General features: G+C 43.0%; 1 protein-coding gene across 1 annotated transcript in view; it reads right to left on the bottom strand.

Moving 5' to 3' along the window:
* The window catches only part of CSF3R (colony stimulating factor 3 receptor), a 76,204-nt gene extending 52,399 nt beyond the window's left edge, over positions 1 to 23,805 (bottom strand). The window contains exons 1-4 of the mRNA XM_077295857.1: positions 23,660 to 23,805; positions 22,599 to 22,663; positions 5,980 to 6,135; positions 3,471 to 3,543 (exon numbers count right to left, since the gene is read on the bottom strand). Of these exons, the coding sequence (XP_077151972.1) occupies positions 3,471 to 3,522 (52 nt within the window). The 5' untranslated portion in view covers positions 3,523 to 3,543; positions 5,980 to 6,135; positions 22,599 to 22,663; positions 23,660 to 23,805. The remainder of the gene's footprint in view (positions 1 to 3,470; positions 3,544 to 5,979; positions 6,136 to 22,598; positions 22,664 to 23,659) is intronic.
* Positions 23,806 to 24,397: the final 592 nt, after the last annotated feature.

The raw sequence follows: 24,397 nt of genomic DNA, 5'->3' as shown, positions 1-24,397 counted from the left end.
TATGGGCCAAGCAAGGAACGTGTGTAAGCTCACCTTGCCTCAGAGCCGCCACCAGGTTTCAGCCATTGTCACACACAACCATGCCTGGCTGTAGGTTCAGCAGTGTCATCCAAACATCTGACTGCTCCTTTAGCGCTGTCCACAACTCTTCTGCATTGTGCAGGTTGTCACCTATGCAGATTAGCTTCAGCACAGCCTGTTGCCACTTGGCTGAGGCAGTGCTGCAGTGCTTCCAGCTTCTAACTGATGTGTTGATTTCAGAGATGGAGGATGAAGAGGAGGAGGAGGTGCAGGAGCTGTAGACTGTGGGGGCAACCCGGATTGACGTAGGGCCAGCAATCCTCGGCGTGGGGAGGATGTGTTCCATCCCAAGGTCCGACTGGGTCCCGGCTTCCACTATGTTAACCCAGTGTGCCGTCATTGAGATGTACCATCCCTGCCCACAAGCACTTGTCCACGTGTCCGTGGTTAGGTGGACTTTCCCGGTAACAGCATTGTTGAGGGCACGGGTAATGTTGTGGGACACATGCTGGTGTAATGCCGGTACGGCACACCAGGAGAAATAGTGGCAACTGGGGACCGAGTACCTTGGGATGGCCGCCGCCATTAGGTTGCGGAAAGCTTCCGTCTCAACAAGCCTAAAAGGCAACATTTCTAGCGCAAGCAGAAGAGAAATATTAGAATTGAGGACTGTGGCCTGTGGGGTGTTGGGTGGGTATTTTCTCTTGCGTTCCAAAGACTGGGTTATAGACAACTGAATGCTGTGATGGGACAAGGACGTGGACGCGCTTGCTGATGGTGCTGCTTGACTGTGGGCCGCAACAGGTGCAGAGCTAGAGGCATCTTCACTTGCACGGTGTACTGGGGATTGGCTTCTACGCAAAACAGTGGAAGAAGCAGTGGTGTGACCAGCAGGCAGTGGTCTTGGAGCCTGGGGTTCAGCCCACAAAGTCGTGTGCTTTGCTTGCATGTGCCTGGCTGTTTTGCTACCCCTGCTGATGCGGGCATGGCAGGTGCTGCAAATGGCCTGTTTGGGGTTATCGGCAGAATCTTTAAAAAATAACCAGACTCGGGAAGATCTAACAGCTGGAATGGCAACTTCCCTCATGTTGGTGTTACTGGGAACGGATGCACGCCCTTCCCCATTTGTGCTGCTGTCCTCACTATGCATGTCCTCCTGCCAGGTTGGGTCAGTCACTATGTCATCCACCTCCTCGTCTTCCACATCCACACCCTGCTCCTCCTCCTGACTTTCTGGCAATTGTGTCTCATCATCGTCCACCTCTTGTGACACTTTCCCACCATCGCTCACCAAATGGCTTCTGGCCTCTTCCATGTTCTTATTGTTAAAAAGATATCGAAATGGTGAGAAATGTGCCAAAATTCGCGTGTTGGGAGGCGTGCGGTTTACTGATGTCCTCCTTTCAGCTGCAACGGCCAAATTCCAGTGTTTTTGAGCTCGCGGAGACTCGTCACTTATCCCAAAAGGCACTGAGACTATGCAAATTCTCTCCTCAGGACTCTTCCCTTGGTTTACCGATGTCTTCCTTTCAGCTGCAATGGCCAAAATCCAGTGTTCATTGAACTCGTGGAGACGTCTTCGCTTATCCCAGAAGGTACTGGGAATATGCAAATTCTCTCCTCAGGACTCTTCCCTTGGTTTACCGATGTCCTCCTTTCAGCTGCAATAGCCAAAATCCAGTGTTCTTTGAGCTCGCGGAGACTCTTCGCTTATCCCAGAAGGCACTGGGAATATGCAAATTCTCTCCTCAGGACTCTTCCCCTGGTTTACTGATGCCCTCCTTTCAGCTGCAACGGCCAAAATCCAGTGTTCTTTGAGCTCGCAGAGTCTCTTCACGTATCCGAGAAGGCACTGGGAATATGCAAATTCTCTCCTCAGGACTCTTCCCCTAGTTTCCTGATGTCCTCCTTTCAGCTGCAACGGCCAAAATCCAGTGTTCTTTGAGCTCGCGGAGACTCTTCACTTATCCCAGAAGGCACTGGGAATATGCAAATTCTCTCCTCACGACTCTTTCCCTGGTTTGGAGGTGTGCTTTGGGTAATTGTCCTGTTGTAGGATGAAATTGGCTCCAATCAAGCACTGTCCACAAGGTATGGCATGGCATTGCAAAATGGAGTGATAGCCTTCCTTATTCAAAATCCCTTTTACCTTGCACAAATCTCCCACTTTACCAACACCAAAGCAAACCCAAACCATCACATTACCTCCACCATGCTTGACAGATGGTGTCAGGCACTCTTCCAGCATCTTTTCATTTGTTCTGCATCTCACAAATGTTCTTCTGTGTGATCAAAACACCTCAAACTTGGATTTGTCTGTCCATAACACTTTTTTCCAATCTTCTTCTGTCCAATGTCCGTGTTCTTTTGCCCATATTAATCTTTTCCTTTTATTAGCCAGTCTCATATATGGCTTTTTCTTTGCCACTCTGCGCTGAAGGCCGGGATCCTGGAGTCGCCTCTTAGCTGTAGACATTGACACTGGCATTTTGCGTGTACTATTTAATGAAACTGCCAGTTGAGGACCTGTGAGGCATCGATTTTTCAAACTACAGAGTCTAATGTACTTGTCTTGTTGCTCAGTTGTGTAGCGGGGATCCTCCCACTTCTCTTTCTACTGTGGTTAGAGCCTGTTTGTGCTCTCCTCTAAAGGGAGTAGCACACACCGTTGTAGGAAATCTTCAGTTTCTTGGCAATTTCTCTCATGGAATAGCCTTCATTTCTAAGAACAAGAATAGACTGTCGAGTTTCACATGAAAGTTCTTTTTTTCTGGCCATTTTGAGGGTTTAATTGAACCAACAAATGTAACGCTCCAGATTCTCAACTAGCTCAAAAGATGGTCAGGTTTATAGGTTCACTAATCAGCCAAACTGTTTGCCGCTAAAATAGTAATTTACCACATTAACAATGTATTTCTGAATCACTAATGTTAGCTTCATTGGAAAAAACTGTGCTTTTCTTTTAAAAATAAGGAGATTTCTAAGTGACCCTAAACTTTTGAGTGGTAGTGTATCTCTGTGATTTAAGGGGATGAAAATTCAAAGTTGGAAAATTGCGACATTTTCTAAATTTTCACCAAATTTCCATTTTTTTCATAAATAAATGCAAGTAATATCAAACAAATTTTACCACTATCATGAAGTACAATATGTCATGAGAAAATAGTGTCAGAATCACCGGGATCCATGGAAGCGTTCCAGAGTTATTACCTCATAAAGGGACAGTGCTCAGAATTGTAAAAATTGGCCTAGTCATTAACGTGCAAACCACCCTTGGGGGTAAAGGGTTTAATGTTGAGAATTGTATATCAGTATATCATTCTTGTTCTATTACAAGGTCAAGAACTACTTAACATTTTCAAATCAAGTATATTTTTTTTGAAAATTGCATTTACCCTCCATTCACTGAAGACATAGAAGACACAGTCAGGAGGCATACATTGACTTACCTTCTACAAGGAGAAGCATCAGCACCACGAACACACCCAGGTAGTTGTGCATGTCTTTTTTTTACCCCATAAACTATACAAGAATTAGAAAAAACACAAATACTGAGCTTGGTTTAAGTTGGTACACATGCAGCACATAAACGTATGTTCATATTGGCCATAAAGTATACAAAACCAAGAAGAAGCAAAATGAGCAAAAACCCTGCTGTAACTAAATAAGTAAAAAGCAAAAATGCATTTAAATAACACAGGGTTCTTAGTAATACTGTTTTTGATAAAAAATATCATAAAAGCCATCCCACCGTCGACAAGGTGACCCGGGACGGTCCTACACTGTCTAATATTAAAAACCTTACAATGTGTCAGAGTTGACCACAGTGTCTTCCCTTATTCACACACTGAGGTCAACTCTGACACATGGTAAGGTTTTTAATATTAGACAGCGTAGGACCATTTCGATCAGGGTCACCTTGTCGATGGTGGGATGGCTTTTATGATATTTTTGAACACAAACATTATTACTAAGAACCCTGTGTAATTTAAATGCACTTTTGCTTTTTGCTTATTTAGTTACAGCAGAGTTTTTGCTCATTTTGCTTCTTGTAGGATTTGTATACAAGAATTAGGTTGCCTATATCAAGTTAAACCTAAAAAGTAAAAACACTTTGTTATGTATAATACAGAGTTTATCAGTTTATTCTCACTAAATCAAGACAACCAGCCCATTACTCTAGTAACATTGAAAGTGTACCTCTGTGTAGTCCTATTATATTACATTTTTGGAGAAATTCACTCACTTCTGCAATACCCAGTATTTTAACAGGGAAAATTAGAGTACGTCAATCTCTAGTGTCTTTTAGATTAAATGAGATAAAATGTTCTAATCCTAACAGCCCACATACACTGTGCAATGACATCTACTGGATACTATGATGCAAATTGCTATATTCACCTCTTAACATGTCAGTAGAAAATATAAAAATAAATCAAATAAAAAATAATCAAAAAAAATTGATGCATACTTCTACCTTAACAAAAGACTAACATATCTTAAAAGATTTCTGTGGTGTTGTGTTACGATAGCTGGGGGACAACCTAGGGTATGTCTTATGTGAATGTAGACATACCTACCGGTATGTACTAATTATCTTTCAATAATTTCCTTCTGTTGAATGCCCAGAAGATGAGCTGGTGAAGGACCCCTTTAAAGCTATATCTATAAGGTAAATGTAATCAAAATGCTCAAAAGAAGCATCATAGGTACATGTGAAAAAAATAGGTTGGTGGTTTCCAACCTTCTATAGAGGTCTTAACACCATTTATACTGCCCATACACATTGGCCCACATCTATTCCTTTGTTGATGTTTGTGTTTGGCATAAAGAGGACATTTTTTTAAATAGCTTTTTAAAACCGAGACTCCTTTAGCCCTCCCGTACGCAAGTGCGAAACCCACAAAAATGCAGCAAAACTTGCTTTTTGTAAGCAGCTTCTTTACTGTCAAGACAGCAGATTTTGGCTGCAGAAAAAACACAATGTGTGAACATAGGCTAAGTACTATAGCTAACTTTTTTTTTATCAGCCACTGTTGATTTATAGGTAAATAATTGTGTGACAAGTCAGTTTACTTTTTGATACATGTTTAAGGAGGACCCTCAGGTGCATATATAAAAAACTGTATTTGCAAACTAAGTTATACCTATTAATAACAGAGACTTTTTGACATTTACCTCATTGTATGCACAGATATAGTTGGTTGGTACTGTATACTTCCACACAATTATGTATCTCCTGATGGTACAGTCAGTGCAGAGGCGGCGCTAAGTACTGTTTGTTAACTAGGACAGTTGGGTTGTACTATAAATCTACTGTTCTTTATTTTTCTATATTGGTCTTTTTTTAATAGATACCGGTAATTAATAAAAGTTGTTTTAAATTGAATTCTCACTTAATTGCTATACTATTATTTACTGGAGAGTCGTACAGTACACTCTAGGGTAACAGATCCATATGTACACCAGCGTACAGCTTCACAAAATCACGGTTAACAAGTGCTCAGCATATGTGTAGCAAGAAGCATAAACTATAATGAAGAGAAATGCGGCACTCACCCCTTTGTAGTGAAGTTTCAACAAATAATGTCCATGAAGGCGGCAGGTGTTCAGAGAGGTGTGGGGAGAAGGAAGTGTACCTGTTGTCACGCATTCTGTGCGAAACGGACGCATTTCTCTTCATTATTATTTATAAAAACATTTGTTTATGCTCTATTTATTGTGGTGGTAAATATAGGATTAGCATCATTCCTCTCCATAGCCTGGAAAAGCTCATTTACATAAAGTGAGAAAAGATTATTTATTCACAACAAAACATCTGATATCAGGAATAGAGGGAAGACTGTTTTCAGCATTCTATAACCTATATGCCCATATTAATATTTTAGAGAGGTCAAATGTGGTGACAGATTCCCTTTAAATCTATGCAACAATAGTGTAAAGTAATGTGGCACTCACCAAATCGATAAAAAATATTAGTCCTTTATTCCTTGCTTCGGGACATGGACAGGGTGTGCAGATTTTTGAGGAATGTGGGGAGAGAGACAGGACAACGGCTGTTTCGCGTTAGTCCAACGCTTCTACAGGTCTGATGGGTGACTACTTGCTACACCACTGATAAATTCAGTAAAAAGAGAAATTACAGTTATTTGTACACTTCTCTCAAATTTCCAGCGAAAGCAGGATAGGAAACCTCCACTGAGAACAAAGTCATTTTATATTCCCCACTGTGTCAAAGACAATGCATTATCTAAAATGTTGGAAGCAGCGCAGGGGTCTTGTCCTAGGAGTAATATGTTCTTTTCCACGTTTCAATACTTTGTGACATGAAAAGATTTTAATAGATATATGGCCTTTTGCTAAAGTCTAGCTTCACCATGGATAATTATACATTTAAATATACAAATACATACTGTAGCTGTACTAAGGTATTTAAAGGTATTTTCCTCAAACAAAGCACATTTTAACCAATAGGTCTTGGACTTAAAATAAGTTCCACAATTGGATATGTTTAAATAATTTGTTCCTGTGCTGAGATAATCTTATAAATGTCCCTGCTGTGTACTGTGTAATGGATGTGTCTGCAGGGACAAGGTCTGATCAGGGTCGAACTGGCCTGGTGGGGTATTAGGGAAATCCCCGGTGGGCCCTTGTCTCTGGGAGTAGAGAGGAGGAAAAGAAGAAGAAGAAAGAAGGAAAAAAAAAAAGTCTGCTGTTTTTAGGCGCACAGGCCCTTTAAAAGCGCAAAGACGCTGCGGGCGCGCGCTGCAGCATTCATTACCTGAAACGCTGTGGCACACGTCCCAATAATAGCTGTCAATTGTGCGCTCGGCGCATGACACTGACGTCATACGCCGGTGACGACGGGCACACAATTGACAGCTATCATTGGGACGTGTGCCACAGCGGTTCAGGTAATGAATGCTGCGGCACGCGCCCGCAGCGTGTTTGCGCTGCGCCGCAGCACATCAGATCAGCCGCCGGCCTCTGCTAGGTAGGCGGCCATTTTCCTATGTGCACGCCGACCTGCAGAGAAGAGGAGGAGAACGCCACCGCCGGGAGCGCAGGAAGGTACGAGGAAACTTCTGTCTCTCTGTCTGTCTATGTCAGTCTGTCTCTCTCTCTGCCTCTCCATGAGGCCAGGATAAGGGGCCAGTATGGATAATTGGGGGGAGCAGGAAAAAAGGACTAGGATGGATATAATGGGGGCAGAAGGATAGATAATTGGGGGGGTGGCAGCAAAAAAAAGGACCCGGATGGATATAAGGGGGCAGCAGGATGGATATATGGGGGCAGGAAAAAAGGACCAGGATGGCTATAAGGAGGACAGAAGGATGGATATATGGGGGGACAGGAACAAAAGACCAGGATGGATATAAGGGGGCGGCTGGATGGATATATGGGGGAGCAGGAAAAAAGGACCAGAATGGATATAAGGGGGGGGGGGGCAGGATGGATATATGGGGGGTAGGAAATAAGGACCAGGATGGATATAAGGGGGGAAGAATGAGGACCAGGATGGATATAAGGGGGGGGGGGCGGCAGGATGGATATATGAAGGGGAAAAGCAGGAAAAAACGACCAGGATGGATATAAGAAGGGGGGGGGGGGGGGGGGCAAGAAAAAAGGACCAGAATGGATATAAGGGGGGCAGAGTGGATATATGGGGGGCAGGAAATACGGACAAGGATGGATATAAGGGGGTGGCAGAATGAGGGCCAGGATGGATATAAGGGGGTGGCAGAATGAGGACCAGGATGGATATAAGGGGGTGGCAGGATGGATATATGGTGGGCAGGAAATAAGGAGAAGGCTGGATATAAGAAGGCGGTAGAATGAGGACCAGGATGGATATAAGGGGGCGGCAAAATGAGGACCAGGATGGATATAAGGGGGTGGCAGGTAATAATTATAGGGGATAACTCAGGAGACTCTTTGCATGGAACATGACAACTACAGGACACAGTTTTATAAGTGGTAAAGTCTATATTATCACACGGAGATTCAAACAGGTGCAGAGAGAAACTCAAGTCCACAACACTTGGTGTAAATATAAACACAGCTTAGCAGTCTTTAGGAAACTTCAGAGGGAAATGCAATCAAGCAGAAAGTCTATAAAGCACAGTTATTCTTGAGGATACTTGACACGAATAAATCCTTGTCTTAGTCCAAACACAGATAGATAAGCTTATAAGGCAGTTCAAATAATATCTTAGCTCAACCAGGGAGGCCTGGTTAATAGTCTCAGGTTTTTGCAGAGCAGAAACAGCTTACATGTCCAGCAAATGCAGATGGAAGTAAACACGAGCAGCAGATGAAGGAGGATTACTGGAACTGGTGTATGCAGCAGGAACTCAGAGCAGAGTAGCAGGATCACCACACAGGTTCACAGGAGCAGGTATATAGCCAGGGAGTGATCAGAGGTCAGGAGCTGGATGCAAGGCAGAATACTCTAGCACAGACTGAAGGCTGGGGTGGAGTTTTATAGCAGGAAGACACAGTGCACATGAGACCAAAGACGCCATCTTGGAAAAGGGCAGTAATGCACAAAAGGTAAAAAATGTTCAGAGTCCTGACAGGCAGGATGGATATATGGGGGGAAGGAAAAAGGGACGAGGATGGATATAAGGGGGGCGGCAGGACAAAGAACTAGGATGGATACATGTGAGGGGCCAGGATGGGAATGTGGCACCCCAGGAGTTCAGGTACCACAGTGGTATTGCCTTCCTCTCGGGGAGGGTAATGCCATGCCTGGAGACAGGAGGAATCCCTTTGGCAGGTAACCTTACATGCAACACATTCTGACTTCAGGCCAGAAGGGGGAGCTCTGCACCCGACTTGAGGGGAGCTGCTCTCTCTGGTCGGGAGGATGAGTCAGTTGCTAGGCAGACAAGCAGACAGTTGACAGTTGGTAGCAGACAGTGAAGGAGCACAGAGGTACTTAGGAGCTAGAGAAAGACTGCTACTGGGCCTCTCTAAGCTGAGCGCAGAAACCGGGTACCGAGAGCCCGAGGCTGAGGGGGACTGCAAGCCCCTCGGCAGAACTGGTGGGCAGGAAACTAAAAAGGACTTGCCCACATAATACCTGAGGTACAGAAGCAATCAGAATCCAGAGTCACCGTGAACAGAGACCCAAAAGAGATGGCTCAAGTTGCCTACCGTGCAGGTACTGTCCCTGGACAGGTAAGAAAGAGGGCCTTGTTAGAGAGCTACAGGCAGCAGGGGACCACAGACCAGCGCATAGTGGAAAGCTCCCAAACTGACCTGTCAAGGGGATTCCCACCTGTCTTCAGGCTGCCTGGACTCCAGCTACACCTGTTACCGGTACCCTGGACTAAGGCTGAATACCATCTCAGTAAACCAGGTAAAGACTGCAGCCCTGAGTCCTCCAATTATTTGCGGCATTCACCATCCCTGCAAAATACTTCGGGAGCCCTGGGGACACCGCTTCACCTGTGGGAAGCAACACCATCTTTGCTGCAGCACCATCGCTCCCAGAGGACCCCTTTAAGCAGCGTCGGTCACCTCTGACCGAGAACCACAGGTGGCGTCATGAACTTTCCTTATTTCCACAACCCCTTTAAAGACCGTCCCTTTTACTTGGGCGCCCAGGGCCACGGACCGGGTCGCTGCCACCGTGATCACCCCTTTAATTGCGACCGGACCCGATACCGAGTACCCCATGGCCCTGACGGGCCAGTCAGATACATATGGGAAGATCAGGATATATATGGGGGGGGCAGGACAAAGAACCAGGATGCATATATATATATGGGGGCCAGGATGCTGATATGAGGGGCCAGGATGGATATAAGGTAGAGCGAGGATGCATATACAGTATATGAGGGGCCAGGATCGATATATGGGGGCAGGAAGGATTTATGGGAGGGGGTCGGACAAGAGAACAGGATGCATATATATGGGGGGCCAGAATGGATATATATGGGGGGCCAGGAGGGATATATGGGGGGCAGGACAAGGATTAATATATATGGTGGAGCCAGGATGGATATATGGTAGAGCCAAGTTACATATATATGCAGCGCCCCAGAGTCCTGGTCGTTGCAGTACTGTGGCTCCGCCGCTAAGGGGGGCTATGGTACGTCTGATGGCACTGAAGGAGTTCATCTGACCAGGTATCACAGACACCAATACATTTCACAGTCTGGCCTCCAGGGGGAGCTAAGGGTACTATTCATTAGGCCACTCCTCACAGTCTGGTAAAACTGGGGGTTAGATAGGAAGTTAGACAGAAAGCTGACTGGGTTGGAACCAGGCAACACCTTGTGGCAGAGGGTGTTGTAGGGGAAGATTCAGAGGGGTCCCTGTCAGGGGTGGGATCCTGACAGAGGCCTAGCAACCAGAGAGAACGTTACGGGACCGCGCCTGCACGATATAGCGGCGGTACCCCAAGAAAGGATAAGAAGCGAGGTTTATTGTGCTGAGTGAGAAACGAGATCAACGCAACAAGGAGAATACCAGTAGGAGTCGTGCTGTAAGACGAGGCAACATCCTATTGAGGCGCATAACCGGTGGCCGGAACGCCGAGGAAGTATAGAGCTCCAAGCCAAACTTCAAACCTACGGCAGGACAGTCAGTTACAGGCGGGCTGTCTCACCCAGACCCAGGAAGACACAGGGGGGTAACAACAGGAGTGGGGCGACGCTGGAGTCCCGGAAGAGCTCCGAGCCTCCCCGTCATACGGGTGCGTCCTAACTGTAAGATCAGGGGGACGTAGAGGGAGAACATCAGAATCGAGTTGTGAGGGAACACGAGAAACAGACACAACAGTTGTGGGTACTATCCCGTAAGCACAGCAGGGGAGGACCACAACACACAAGCGCAGGAAGGTAGGCACAGATTTCCACCTGCAAAGGGAACTCTGGAGGTGCCATCGGGCCGACCGGACTTGCGCAGCCCGGTTAACCGTATTCCGGATTGAGGACTCAGAAGCCTTCAGTAAAGAGGTAAAGAGACTGCAACCTGGTGTCCTCGTTATTGACTGCGACCGGCACTACACCGCACCATAACATCAGCACCATACCACCACCTTTCATTGTGCGCCCCTCAGCAGGGTCACGGACCGGGTCTAGCCACCGTGACAACCCCAGAACAGAGACTCAGAGGCCCGGTACCGGGTACCCCTCGGCCCTGTGACAGTGGGGGCACTACATATACAGTATATGGGGGGCAGGATGGATTTATGGGAGCAGGACAAGGAACCAGGATGCATATATATGGGGGTCCAGGATGCATATTTATGGAGGGTCCAGGATGCATACATATAGGGAGCCAGGATGGATATATACTAGGGAGCCAGGATGGGTATATATGGGGGCCTGGATAGTTTTATATGGGGGAGCCATGATAGCTATATATGGGGGGCCAGGATGACTGTATGGGGGAGCCAGGATGCATATATAAGTGGGATCAGGATGGATATGTGGGGGAAGCCAGGATGGATTAATCAGGGGGGAGGCCCGGACAATGGACCAGGATGGATATATGGGGGAGGGCAGGACAAGGGATATATGGGGGCCAGTATTAATAGCTGGGGGCAGGATGGATCTCTGGCGGCCAGGCTGCACAAGGGACATAGAGGGGCAGGCTGGGGCATGTTACAAAATAAAGGGGACAAGGCTGGGTGAGATTATTAAATAAAGGGGTCCAGGATGAGGGACTTAATTACTGTTTGGGGGCCAGAATAAGAAACATGCTATATTAGTTTATGGTGACAAGTGGGGAGCATAATTTATTTATGGTCCAATTAGGGACATTATTACTAGTGTAAAATAATTTAATTTTTAGGAAACAGTTTTTCATGGAGGGAACAAAATGGTCCTGTTACATGCAGGTCGGCACTTTTTTCTTCATCTGATGTAGTGTAGAAGTCGGGGAAAAATGGGGATAATGCTCTGGAAGCGATCAGCAATTGATGACTGTGTTATATTTTGCAGAGATGAGTCCTGGCTGGAAGAAATGATTGCGGTCTGTCCTGGCTGAAGAAGAAAAGCGAAGAAGGACTTCAACTAGAGACGTCACCGGTGAGTTAGTGGAGCGCCCCCGTGTAGGGCAGTGGGGTACTCAGTACCGGGTCCTTCGGTTCTCAAGGGAGATGTCACGATGGCTGACCTCGGGAGGTCCGTTATAAAAGGGGAAAGGTCTTTAAAGGGGAAATGTTCATGATGCCACCTGTGGTATTCGGTCAGGGTGACCGACGCTGCTTAGGGGTCTGCTGGGGTGATGTTATGGCAGCTAGATGGTATACCTTCCCACAGGTGAAGTGTGTCCCTAGGGCTTCCCAGAGTGTAGATGGTGGATGGTGTGAGGCGCAGTGAAGAACGAGGACACAAGGTTGCAGTCTCTTTACCTTTTTACTGAAGGCTTCAGCATCCACAGTCCAGAGCACCAGATCACAGGGCAGGCAGAGTCCTGCCGGTTTGGAGGCAAATCCAGAGTCCCCTTATCCAGGTGGAAATCAATAGCCTTCCTCTAGCGCCTGGGTGTTGTAGTACCTTATTGCTGAGCCTCTCATAAGGTCCTCACAACTGTTGTAGATGTTATGTCTCTCTCTGTCACCCAGATGGATAGGACAAACCTGTATGACTGGTGGACTGAGGTTTTTTACAGGGACTCTAGCACGCCCCAGCCCTCACAAGTTGCCACCGTGATTCCTGGGTATAGGGCGGATCAGTAACTTGAAATTAGCTGTCCTGCCAGTCTCTGGAGCAAGGCATAAAGGACTGTTGCTCCCTCGGTGTTCCGGCTACCGGATCCTGCGCCTCAGAAGGAGGCAGCCTGTGCAGGCAGAACTCCTTCTGGTTTCCTCTCCTTTTGCTATGAATTCTTCTCACTCTCTACAATACAGTTCACTGTTTGTGTCTCTTTCTTGGGAGCTGCCGCACGTGGGGCAGGCGCAGCTCCGTGGCCTTCTGTCTAGGCCTCTGAGAGGATCCCACCCCTGTCAGGGACCAACTACCTGAGCGGAGCTCAGGCAGCAACCAACCGGGTGAAGCCCAGCCAGCTTCTGACTCACTTCCTTTCCAGACCACCAGTTTTACCTAATTGTGAAGAGTGCCCTAATAAATAGGAGCATAGCTCCCCCTGGTGGACTGGAATGTGAAGTGTGTTGTGTGTTGGTGTTACCTGGTAAAGAGATCTCCTTTATTGCCCTCAAACGTAACATCACTCCCCCAGAGGAGAATGATATTACTGCAACGACCAGGACCCTGGGGCGCTGCATTAGTGTATTACATGTACACGCACACTATACATTATAAACTGTGTACAGAGTTCCTGTGTATAATGTCACTGGTGATTACTGTATTACCTGTACACTGACACTATATACAGAGCTCTTGTGCATAATGTCACTGGTGATCCCTGTATTACCTGTACACTGACACTATATACAGAGCTCCTGCGTATAATGTGACCGGTGATCACTGTATTAACTGTACACCTATACTATATACAGAGATCTTGTGTATAATGTCACTGGTGATCCCTGTATTACCTGTACACTGACACTATATACAGAGCTCCTGTGTATGTCACTGGTGATCACTGTATTACCTGTACATGGACACTATATACAGAGCTCTTGTGTATAATGTCACTGGTGATCACTGTATTACCCGTACACTGACACTATATACAGAGCTCCTGTGTATAATGTCACTGGTAATCACTTTATTACCTGTACACTGACATTATATAGTACAAGCTCCTGTGTATAATGTCACTGGTGATCACTGTATTACCCGTACACTGACACTATATACAGAGCTCTTGTGCATAATGTTACTGGTGATCACTCTATTACCTGTACACTGACACTATATACTACAAGCTCCTGTGTATAATGTCACTGGTGATCACTGTATTACCTGTACATTGACACTATATACAGAGCTCCTGTGTATAATGTCACTGGTGATCACTGTATTAACTGTACACTGACACTATATACAGAGCTCCTGTGTATAATGTCACTGGTGATCCCTGTATTACCTGTACACTGACACTATATACAGAACACCTGTGTATAATGTCACTGGTGATCCCTGTATTATATGTACACTGACAGTATATACATAGCTCTTGTGTATAATGTCACTGGTGGTAATAACAGAGTTATTAGTATTATGGTTTGTATTCATGATTAGTATTGTAGTATTCAGTCACTGTGATGGTAATATGTGGTCTGGTCACAGTGTGGTGGTATTTATCCGCTATATGTGGTATTATTCGGTCACTATGTGGTGGTAATTTGTGGTCTGGTCACGGTATGGCGGTATTTATCCCCTGTATGTGGTATTATTCGGTCACTATGTGGTGGAATATGTAGTCTACAGTAGTTATGGTGTGGTGGTTTTTCTCCTTGTATGTTACAGGGGTTCTCCTGTGAAAAAAGTAACTCTCCACAGGATTAGTGATAACGTATTGATTGGTAGTGGTGGTGGTGGGGGGTCTGACTGCTGGGACCCAGTCGGCAGAATGTGGAACTTTTATCCTCATTAGACTGGAGTGGTATGTCTGACTTGACCACTGATCCATTCATTCACTCTGTGGCTCCGAGCGCTGCTCTTGTTTTTTTTCTGGAAGCCCCAAAGAAAATGAGTGGAGCTGCGGTCAGACATCTGAACTGCTGCTGCATTTTAAAATGGGGATAAGTGTCGTGTCATGGATAAAACTTCCCCATTCTTCTGATCGGTGCAGTTTCTAATGGTCAGACCTAAGCGATCACCTATCCTGTGGAGCCCATGGATCGGTGATAACTTGTTTTAACCATAGAACCATAGAACCTTTAATGTCAAATACCGTAATTATACATCCCAGTTATGGGGGCACACAGTAGATGTGCAGGAACCGCCTGTGTTTTACAGTCGATGCTCCACTTTAATGGGGATAACGACTGACAGATATTTGCATATAGCTGTAGGGTGGGCCCCAAGAGTCCATTCCCCTGGTGGGCCCCAGACACCCCAGTCCGACCCTGGGTCTGATCATACCACAGCTCCTGTGCAGGGGAAGAAGTCACGGAGAGTATACAGCCAGGACAGCATGGGATTGCAGCTGATTTTTTTTTCTGTGAGGTAAAACTTTTCACTGCCTGTTTTACCTGAAAGAAAGAATAATTTGCGATCCCATGCTGTCCTGTCTGTATACTTTTTTCCTTCCTCCCCTGCCCAGGAGCTGTGGTATGATCAGACCATGGTCCTGCACGGTCAGACACAGCCATTACACAGTGCACAGCAGGGGCACATTTATAAGATTATCTCAGCACAGGGACATTTTATTTAAACACATCCAATTGTGGAAATTATTATTATTCAAAGATCTATTGATTAAAGAGTTGCTTAAAATGAACTTTGTTCTTGGGAAAACCCCTTTTAATGTACACATTTCAGTCAAATTTATTTTAATGCCAGTGATATCAGCACATTCATACAAACATATTAAATGTTTGGGTGTGTCCATATGCTAAACGGGACATACGGACAGCACAGGGACAAAGGCATATCAGTCTGGTATTTCATATAAATGTTTTCACACAGGGACCGATGGTCTGAATGTAAAAATCACAGCTTGCACTACTTTAATCCAGATTACTTTACTCCCGATCAGACTCACATGTTATAAATCAATGTGTGCATAAAGAACAGATAACATATGGGTCATCATTCGTATGTCATTCATTTTTTTTTACAGATAAATTAAAATTATAAAGATAGGAAACTGGATTCATCCTTTAATATTTTTTATATTTTGAAATGAAATGGACATATGGGTAGCATACAGATGTAAATAATAATTATGCTTTTTTTTATAGAAATCCATTGTGCCAGTAGTGAAAATCTATCACAGAAACCATATGTAAGTGAGGCTGGAAGCGCATTGAGGACATGTCAATTCAATCGGAAGAAGCATTCCTCAATTTTGAATGACTGGCACAGCGGACCTCTATGACAAAGGTATCATTTTTATTTGGGGACAAGCACCTACAAATAAGATTACTAAAGATGATCAAAAAGATTCAAACTGTGCTAGTACAGAATACACGGTAGCCGGACCGCTTATTAAGCAACTGTAATGACATGAAATTGCAACAAGCATTACAACATCATGTGAGGCCTAGTGACTATCCATCAATAGAGTAAGAAAAAAGTCTTTGAAAATGTCAACAAAAAAACATTTGTTTTTAACAAAGTTATGATTTTTTTTAATAATTAAAATAATAAAATCTTTTACAACTTTGGAATCAATGTACTGACCTGTAGAATCATTCTGCCAGGCCCTTTTTTTAATCATACAATGAACTCTATAATGGCAAAACCCAAAAACAACAGCATAATTTAGTTTTTTTAGCAATTTACCCCCATTACATTTTATTCTATTTTTTCAGCTTAATACATGGTCAAATTAATATTGTTCTTCAAAACTACAACTCATTCCATAAAAAACAAGCTCTCTTATGGCTGTGTCAAAGTAAAAATAAAAAAAGTTTTAGCTCTTCGAAAAAAAGGAAGAGAAAACAATGCCTTAAAAATGAAAAATGTCCCTGTCTTTTAGGGGATTAATAAGTGTTTAATTAGAGTAATTACTTTTAGTGCCTTAGGATAAGTACAACTAGGCTTTTTATTATTAAGTCTGTTGCTCATTCCCGAGAAATTTGCATTTTCATACATACAGTTATATGAAAAACTTTGGGTACCCCTATTAATCTTAAGCTTAATGTTTTATAAAAATTGTTTTTTTTGCAACAGCTATTTCAGTTTCATATATCTAATAACTGTTGGACACAGTAATGTTTCTGCCTTGAAATGAGGTTTATTGTACTAACAGAAAATGTGCAATCTGCATTCAAACAAAATTTGACAGGTGCATAAGTATGGGCACCTCACCAGAAAAGTTACATTAATATTTAGTAGACCCTCCTTTTGCAAAAATAACAGCCTCTAGTCACTTCCTGTAGCTTTTAATGAGTTCCTGGATCCTGGATGAAGGTATTTTTGACCATTCCTCTTTACAAAACAATTCCAGTTCAGTTAAGTTTGATGGTCGCCGAGCATAGACAGCCCTCTTCAAATGATCCCACAGATGTTCAATGATATTCAGGTCTGGGGACTGGGATGGCCATTCCAGAACAGTGTAATTGTTCCTCTGCATGAATGCCTGAGTAGATTTGGAGCGGTGTTTTGGATCATTGTCTTGCTGAAAGATCCATCCCCTGCGTAACTTCAACTTTGTCACTGATTCATGAACATTATTGTCAAGAATCTGCTGATACTGAGAGGAATCCATGCGTCCCTCAACTTTAACAAGATTCCCGGTGCCGGCATTGGCCACACAGACCCAAAGCATGATGGAACCTGCACCAAATTTTACTGTGGGTAGCAAGTGTTTTTCTTGGAATGCTGTGTTTTTTTGCCGCCATGCATAACGCCTTTTTGTATGACCAAACAACTCAATCTTGGTTTCATCAGTCCACAGGACCTTCTTCCAAAAAGAAATTGGCTTCTCCAAATGTGCTTTTGCATACCTCAGCCGACTCTGTTTGTGGCGTGCTTGCAGAAACGGCTTCTTTCGCATCACTCTCCCATACAGCTTCTCCTTGTGCAAAGTGCGTTGTATAGTTGACCGATGCACAGTGACACCATCTGCAGCAAGTTGATGCTGCAGCTCTCTGGAGGTGGTCTGATGATTGTCCTTGACTGATCTTACCATTCTTCTTCTCTGCCTTTCTGATGTTTTTCTTGGCCTGCCACTTCTGGCCTTAACAAGAACTGTACCTGTGTTCTTCCATTTCCTTACTATGTTCCTCACAGTGGAAATTGACAGGTTAAATCTCTGAGACAGCTTTTTGTATCCTTCCCCTGAACAACTATGTTGAATAATCTTTGTTTTCAGATCATTTGACAGTTGTTTTGAGGAGCCCATGATGCCACTCTTCGGAGGAGATTCAAACAGGAGAACAACTTGCAAGTGGCCACTTTAAGTAGCTTTTCTCATGATTGCATACACCTGGCTATGAAGTTCAAAGCTCAATAAGGTTACAAAACCAAAAAAAGTGCTTTAGTAAGTCATTAAAAAGTAGGTAGGAGTATTTAAAACAAGAAAATGATAAGGGTGCCCATACTTATGCACCTGTCAAATTTAGTTTGAATGCAGATTGCACATTTTCTGTTAGTACAATAAACCTCATTTCAAGGCAGAAACATTACTGTGTCCAACAGTTATTAGATATATGAAACTGAAATAGCTGTTGCAAAAAAAACAATTTTTATAAAACATTAAGCTTAAGATTAATAGGGGTGCCCAAACTTTTTCATATAACTGTATACAAATGAGCTGTGACAGATCACTTAACTAGACACTGCCTCCCCAGGGTGTTTCCCCGCTCAGCAACAGCCTCTTTTGCTTGATTGATAGCTCAATGTCTCATTTACTTTTCTGGAGCCTGATGTCATACAGACGGTGAGATATCACACTATCTAAAGGGACTGAGGAGGCAACTTAGAGGCAGAGGCCTGGGAAGTGCTCTGCTACACCCACAGCACTTAACATCTTCTTGATTGTACTGACAGATTCCCTTTAAGGAATATCCCAAATATCTGATGAAGTAGTATGATAAAATACATTTGAAGTAAAAAAAAAATCTAATATTTTCTACAAATTCAATATTAAAATACCTAATATTTTGTAATAAAATATCAAAAACCTTGATTCCTGTCTATGAAGACCTCAACTTCCCATCCCCTTACAAAATGTTTGTTTACTGAGTATTATTGCCAGAATTTGTTAAGTATGGGAAGTGATGACTTGCTGTGAGGGGATTTCATCAGTTTCTTATACAAAGAGAAGTTTGTTATTTGTGGCTGATTGGTTGACTGCTAATTCTACGGACCTCATAAGACCTGTGAAGGTGTCCTGCATTTTTTTAGCTGCAAGAAGTTACCAACAGATAAAATAGTGCTTTTAAAAACAAATGCTTTTGCAGTTTACTGCTTATTAAGATTCTCAACCATTCTTGAGTTATTGACACTTTTCATTAGATCTCATAGCCTAGGAGACGGTCCACTGCTACTATCTAGCTTGTAAGCACTGCACTGAGCTTGCCAGGATTAGACAGTAAGATGCACTCCCGCTATCCTGGCAACCTTTAATACCGTGCTTACAAGCTCAATAGAAAAGAGCTTGTAAGCACTGCACATGTTCTTCCTTCTAGCAACAGTGGTCGGTCTCCAAGGCAGCGAGCTATAAAAAAATAGAAAGGTGGTAATATCTCAGAACACCTAATTCTGGTTATGAATTGATACTGAATATGTATTAGCTGACTTTTTGTGCGGTCCAACATATTTATTTAGATTTTTCTTAAAAGGCTTTAAAAGGGTTTCTGCCTCGTTGTTGTATTTATGCTCCGTAACAGACATTTTATTGAGTGTAATTTGTACTGTTTAGGTATATTATTGATTTGTGTGTTTCCTGCACTCAAAAGTAGCATTAAACTAGCATTCACTCTGCCTCTTCACAGGTTCACTGTTTTTTTGGTCAACCTTTGGTAGGTGCTAACTCCTGTATACTGGGAACACCCAAATAGATCTGCTGCTTTAAGGATGCTGTATCCTAGTCGTATAGCTATTACAATTTGGTGTCGCTTAAAGCCGTATGATTGCCCTGCCTTTTTCCTGCTCCCTGCCTAATGCACATGTCCCATTTTCTGACAAGTGCATCTGTCATGTTATTCTGTTGGTTTTAAGGAGTTTTGGGGGGATAAAAATTATTGAAACAAAAGTCTGTGAGAAATAAAGTAAATTCATAATTTACTTGCTGTTAAAATTCTGCTCTGTTCCTGGTACAGTCCATTCAAGCACAGACTACAGAGCTTTCCTGCCTGTGTTTTCAAGCACAGTCCTGCATGTAGGAAGCAGGGCTCAACCAGCAGCACTCAGTGCTCTCTGATTGGTGATGAAATGGGGGCATGGCCTGTGACCCTCCAATGACTGGGAACATGTACAGGGAAGGAGAACAAAAGTCACAGAAGCTGTGTCTCCACAGATCTATCAACTATATGACTCATTGCCCGCCTACAGTCTATGTGGAGCCATGTCAGCAGTTATCATTCTATGCATAATAAGGATGGGACACATCCATCTTGAGACTGCAGGAAAGTCTCAAGACAGTGCATACTAAGTGAAGTGGGGGTAATGTTAGGAGGAAGAAAGAGTGGTAAGCAATTTATCCATCTTCAGACTGTATAGGAGGGTCAGGATGGTGTTTTGTAGGTAGAGGGTGGGGGACTAAGGGAGGAAGCGTGTGAGCTGTGGGGCGGATCAGTTTATGAGCAATATTGCATCCGTTACACTTATTTTCATGTCTGATATTCATGCAGAAATGTGCATTACTGTACACAGGGTAAGGCCAGGTGACCACGATCCGGAACTAGCAGCGTTTTGGACGCACCGTATGATCGCTGTGTCCAAAGCACTGACTACTATTGAAAGCATGTAAATTCGCATGTGTTCACTGAACCGTGTGGATATACCACGTTCAATATATTCTAAGGGAAGTTGATATGCTGTGGTCTGGAAACACGTGCATCATGCCAGTGTCCGCGGGTGATCCGTGGGCCTCTGTGGACACATAGTGGACATGGGATTTCTTGAAATCCCCATCTACTGTGCTGTAACATCTGGACGCCGCAGGTTTGATGCTGCATAAATACACAGCGTCAAACCCGCAACTCTGGATCATGGGCACATACTCTAAAGGCTCAGTTTAACACCCTGGTCATGCATCTGAATACATGGCCAAGACAGAGAAATTATTGACGCCCTCCTAGAACACACACCTAGGCCTCCTCAGCTATAACCCTTAATTCATAGCTAATTTTGTAATAAAATTGTAAACCTGGGGGTGGGTAATAGGGATAAAAAATAAAACAAGCAGATGTTTTGGAGGTACAAGTTTGAAAAAAAATGCTGCATGAATTTCATTTTGTTAGGTTTTAACTATTAGCAATAATTGACAGATTTTTGACTTTTATAGAAACAGGGCAATAGAACCAGTTTTATCCAGTTGATAAGACCTATACCTAGAAATATAGCCGATTTGATCCGATTCTTTTTTTTGTTGTGCACATCAAATCTAATTAAATTCTGTTTGTTCTTGAAAACAACAAGGATAATTAAAAAGAAAACTGATGTGGAAACATGACTATATTATTCTGCAGCACAATAAAACTAAAGCACTTCTGCAACCAAAGAATATTACTCTGAGAAAGAAATGATTTGCCTGATTAAAATTTGACATCTCAAGAGAAATTAGTTCTTATAAACCATATAAGACCTAGAGATGATAATTGGGAAAGGGATGCCAATCACCTGCAAAGCATGCATTCCTTGGGTGAAATAATTTGAAAGCTTGCTTAAATATTAAGGTTCTTGGCAGTTGACCCTCTTGTGTATAAAGGACATGTGCTGACAAGAACAATGCTTTTCTTAGTGCACAGAGCAATCATGTTAAAGGGAACCTTTTCTCAATCACTATATTCCCCCCTTATAAAATAACACCTATTCTTACCTCCGGCCCTGGTGCCATTCCAGCAGTTATGGAGCCTCTTCACTCACCCTTTTTTCGGACAAATCTGGCATGCAGAGGAAGTAAGGGAGCAGCCCTAGTTCTTACTTCCCCCAGATGTCTTAAGGAGGGGACTGTGAAGTGGCCACTGATTGGCTGCAGGCATCACATGACATAATGTCACGTGAGCCCTGGGAGAGTCAGTGCCAACAGCATCGGTTGAGAGTATAGGTGTCATTATTTTATAAGGTGGGTGATTGAGATGGGTTGTCTGAGTAGTGGCCAACCCTTTTAACAATCATTCTACCACAAAAAAATTGCGGTTGTCCTGTCTGAACAGGTTATTAAATGACTGACATTCAGTTTATAGAAAGGCTATCAGCTGTCTGTACATACTCTAGATGTGTTCTGTGTAACTCAAAAACACGGATTAATCTCTATCTAGAGGTTTTTTGTGTAAATGTGCATTTGCACTGCACAATTATTGCAAACAAATGTTCTTAGAGACACTATTTTCTAGTTAATCTTGCAGTGTAAACCTACTGCCTTTCACCCAACGAATGAACAAAATGCTTGTCGGGTGAAATCTGTTGGCTTGCTTAAAGGTAATCTGTCAGAAGAATCAACCCTCCTAAGCCGTTTATATATGCATGTAGGTCATAGCAGGTTGAGTAAAATAATAACTTGATATCTGTCCTCCAATGTTTTATTTCAGAGAAATCCATGTTTTTCTTAATGTGTAGTTAAGCTGTTAAGAGGCATAGATCTACCTGAGGGTCTTCTTCGGGGGAGTGTAGATTTATGATACTGCCCAATAATAAGCATGCAACAACATTCAGAGGAAAGAAAAACACAGTACATCTGTGTTGAAAGCATTATGTGAGCATGGCTGCTAGAAGTGTTTGTAATAAGGCAAAGCTCAGCTCTGCTGTACTTCTTCCCCCCACACCAGCTGCTGTGATGAAAGCTGAAGAAGTGTTAGTAATCACACTTACCTCTGCTTTACTCCATGCACTTTGTAATCACACACACAGCTCTGCAGTGAGACCAGGAGATCAGACTGTAATTACAGGATATTAAACAACCGGTGATTAGCAAACATATACCAATCCGCTGTTGATTAATGCCGCAAACTGTCAAACGTAAATACACCCTAACTCTTAAATATTGATTCATTTGTATGTAGATATGTTCTGTGTAACTCTTAAAAAAGTTATCTCAAGTGTATAAAAGAGTAAAATTGCAAAGTGCTTGTAGAAACAAGGAACTTAACAATGTACCTCTTTAAAAAAAATCCTCTCCATTCCCAGGTTGAAGGAAACAGTCTGATAAGGCTAGCAACTGATCAACGTCATCCAGCAATCATCTAATGAGGAATCCAAGAGGAGCTGAGTATGTGTATTTTTTTTTCCTTTTTGTCTTTTGCATGATTCTGAGTAATTTAATAAAGTCTTTAAAAGTAGTGAACATTCTTTGTAAGGCAAGAAAAAACTCTGCTCCCTCAAAATCCTGCCCACTGTTCTCTCCACTTTTAAAAATGGTGAAGAGAGTGAGAAGTCACAAATTATTGCACATATATGATGTGTGCCAAAAATAGCAACTTTTTAACAAAACAAATCAAATAGTAAATTTACCCTTACTGTTTTAAGAAACAGGCATAGGTCACATTTACAGTACTTGGCAGGTTAAGTCGATTTTTGATGTCTCTATTACTTATAAGATGCACCAGCTTTTTTAAGTGTGTGGCAGTATTTTCTGTAACAGTTTGGGCTCAGAAGCACAGAACTAGTTTTAGGATGCTCCAAATGTCTATTCTCTATGTAGAAGTGCAGTCACAATACATATAAAAAAAACAACATTTTTCCAGAAAAAATTGATCTAAGTCTGTCATACCATGAATATTTAATTATTAATGCACTCTTCACTAATGTACCCATCTGACACGTCAATGTGTGTAGATACTCCGAATTAGAAAAAGCAGCAAAATAATTCCCTAAATTTATTTGCACAGCTCTAATCAATTCTATCACATGTATAGAAAAGTCATCGTACTTACCAAAGCTTTTTTTCACCTGCTCACGCTGTACTTCTATGCACATGTGACTTATCAGGCAATATATTCCTTTTCCTGTCTCTATGATGAAGCTTTTGTATCAGCAGCTGTTCCCAGTCTAATGATGCCGTTACCATCTCTCCAACCCACTGGAAATTGCAAAATACTTCCCTGAACATTAAGCACACATGACAAAGCAGGAGGAGGGGGGAAAATAGACCCACTCGAAAAAACAACTGATGGTATAACCACACTTCCAGGTTTAGTCTGCATCAATTTTACACTTACTGTTTCTTAAGAATCGACAGGTACCACCTCATATTTATAAAGTTTCAATATGTAGAAATGCACCAAACCAAAGGGGTTGTCCACTATAGGGTGCAGCATTGGAGTAAAACATCTATACTTACCTCCAGGACCAACGCCATGTATCCTGCCCCCCTTTATCTTCTGACATAAACAATAAAAAATATATAGTTTGAATGGACAGTCCACTCTCGAAAAACAATTCTGCAAATACAAGTGGGGCAAAATTCCTGACCCAAACATGCATGTTTAGAAGGGAGACCTGGAGCATATGATTTCTTCTATGTATGTTAAGCTTATTTCTACCATACGATTAATACTGGATTTATGAACCCACACAATGGGGGGAAAGTAAATTGAATATTCTTCCAGTTATATGCCAGAGCGGGTGTTTCACTTTGAGGACTGTTCTTCTTTGGTGACCTTATCTGTTAG

The sequence above is a fragment of the Ranitomeya variabilis genome, chromosome 3 (genome assembly GCF_051348905.1).
Source record: "Ranitomeya variabilis isolate aRanVar5 chromosome 3, aRanVar5.hap1, whole genome shotgun sequence".
In the NCBI taxonomy this organism is placed as follows: domain Eukaryota; kingdom Metazoa; phylum Chordata; class Amphibia; order Anura; family Dendrobatidae; genus Ranitomeya; species Ranitomeya variabilis.
Note: the sequence above shows the minus strand (reverse complement) of the source record. Positions and strands in the feature narration are given on the sequence as shown.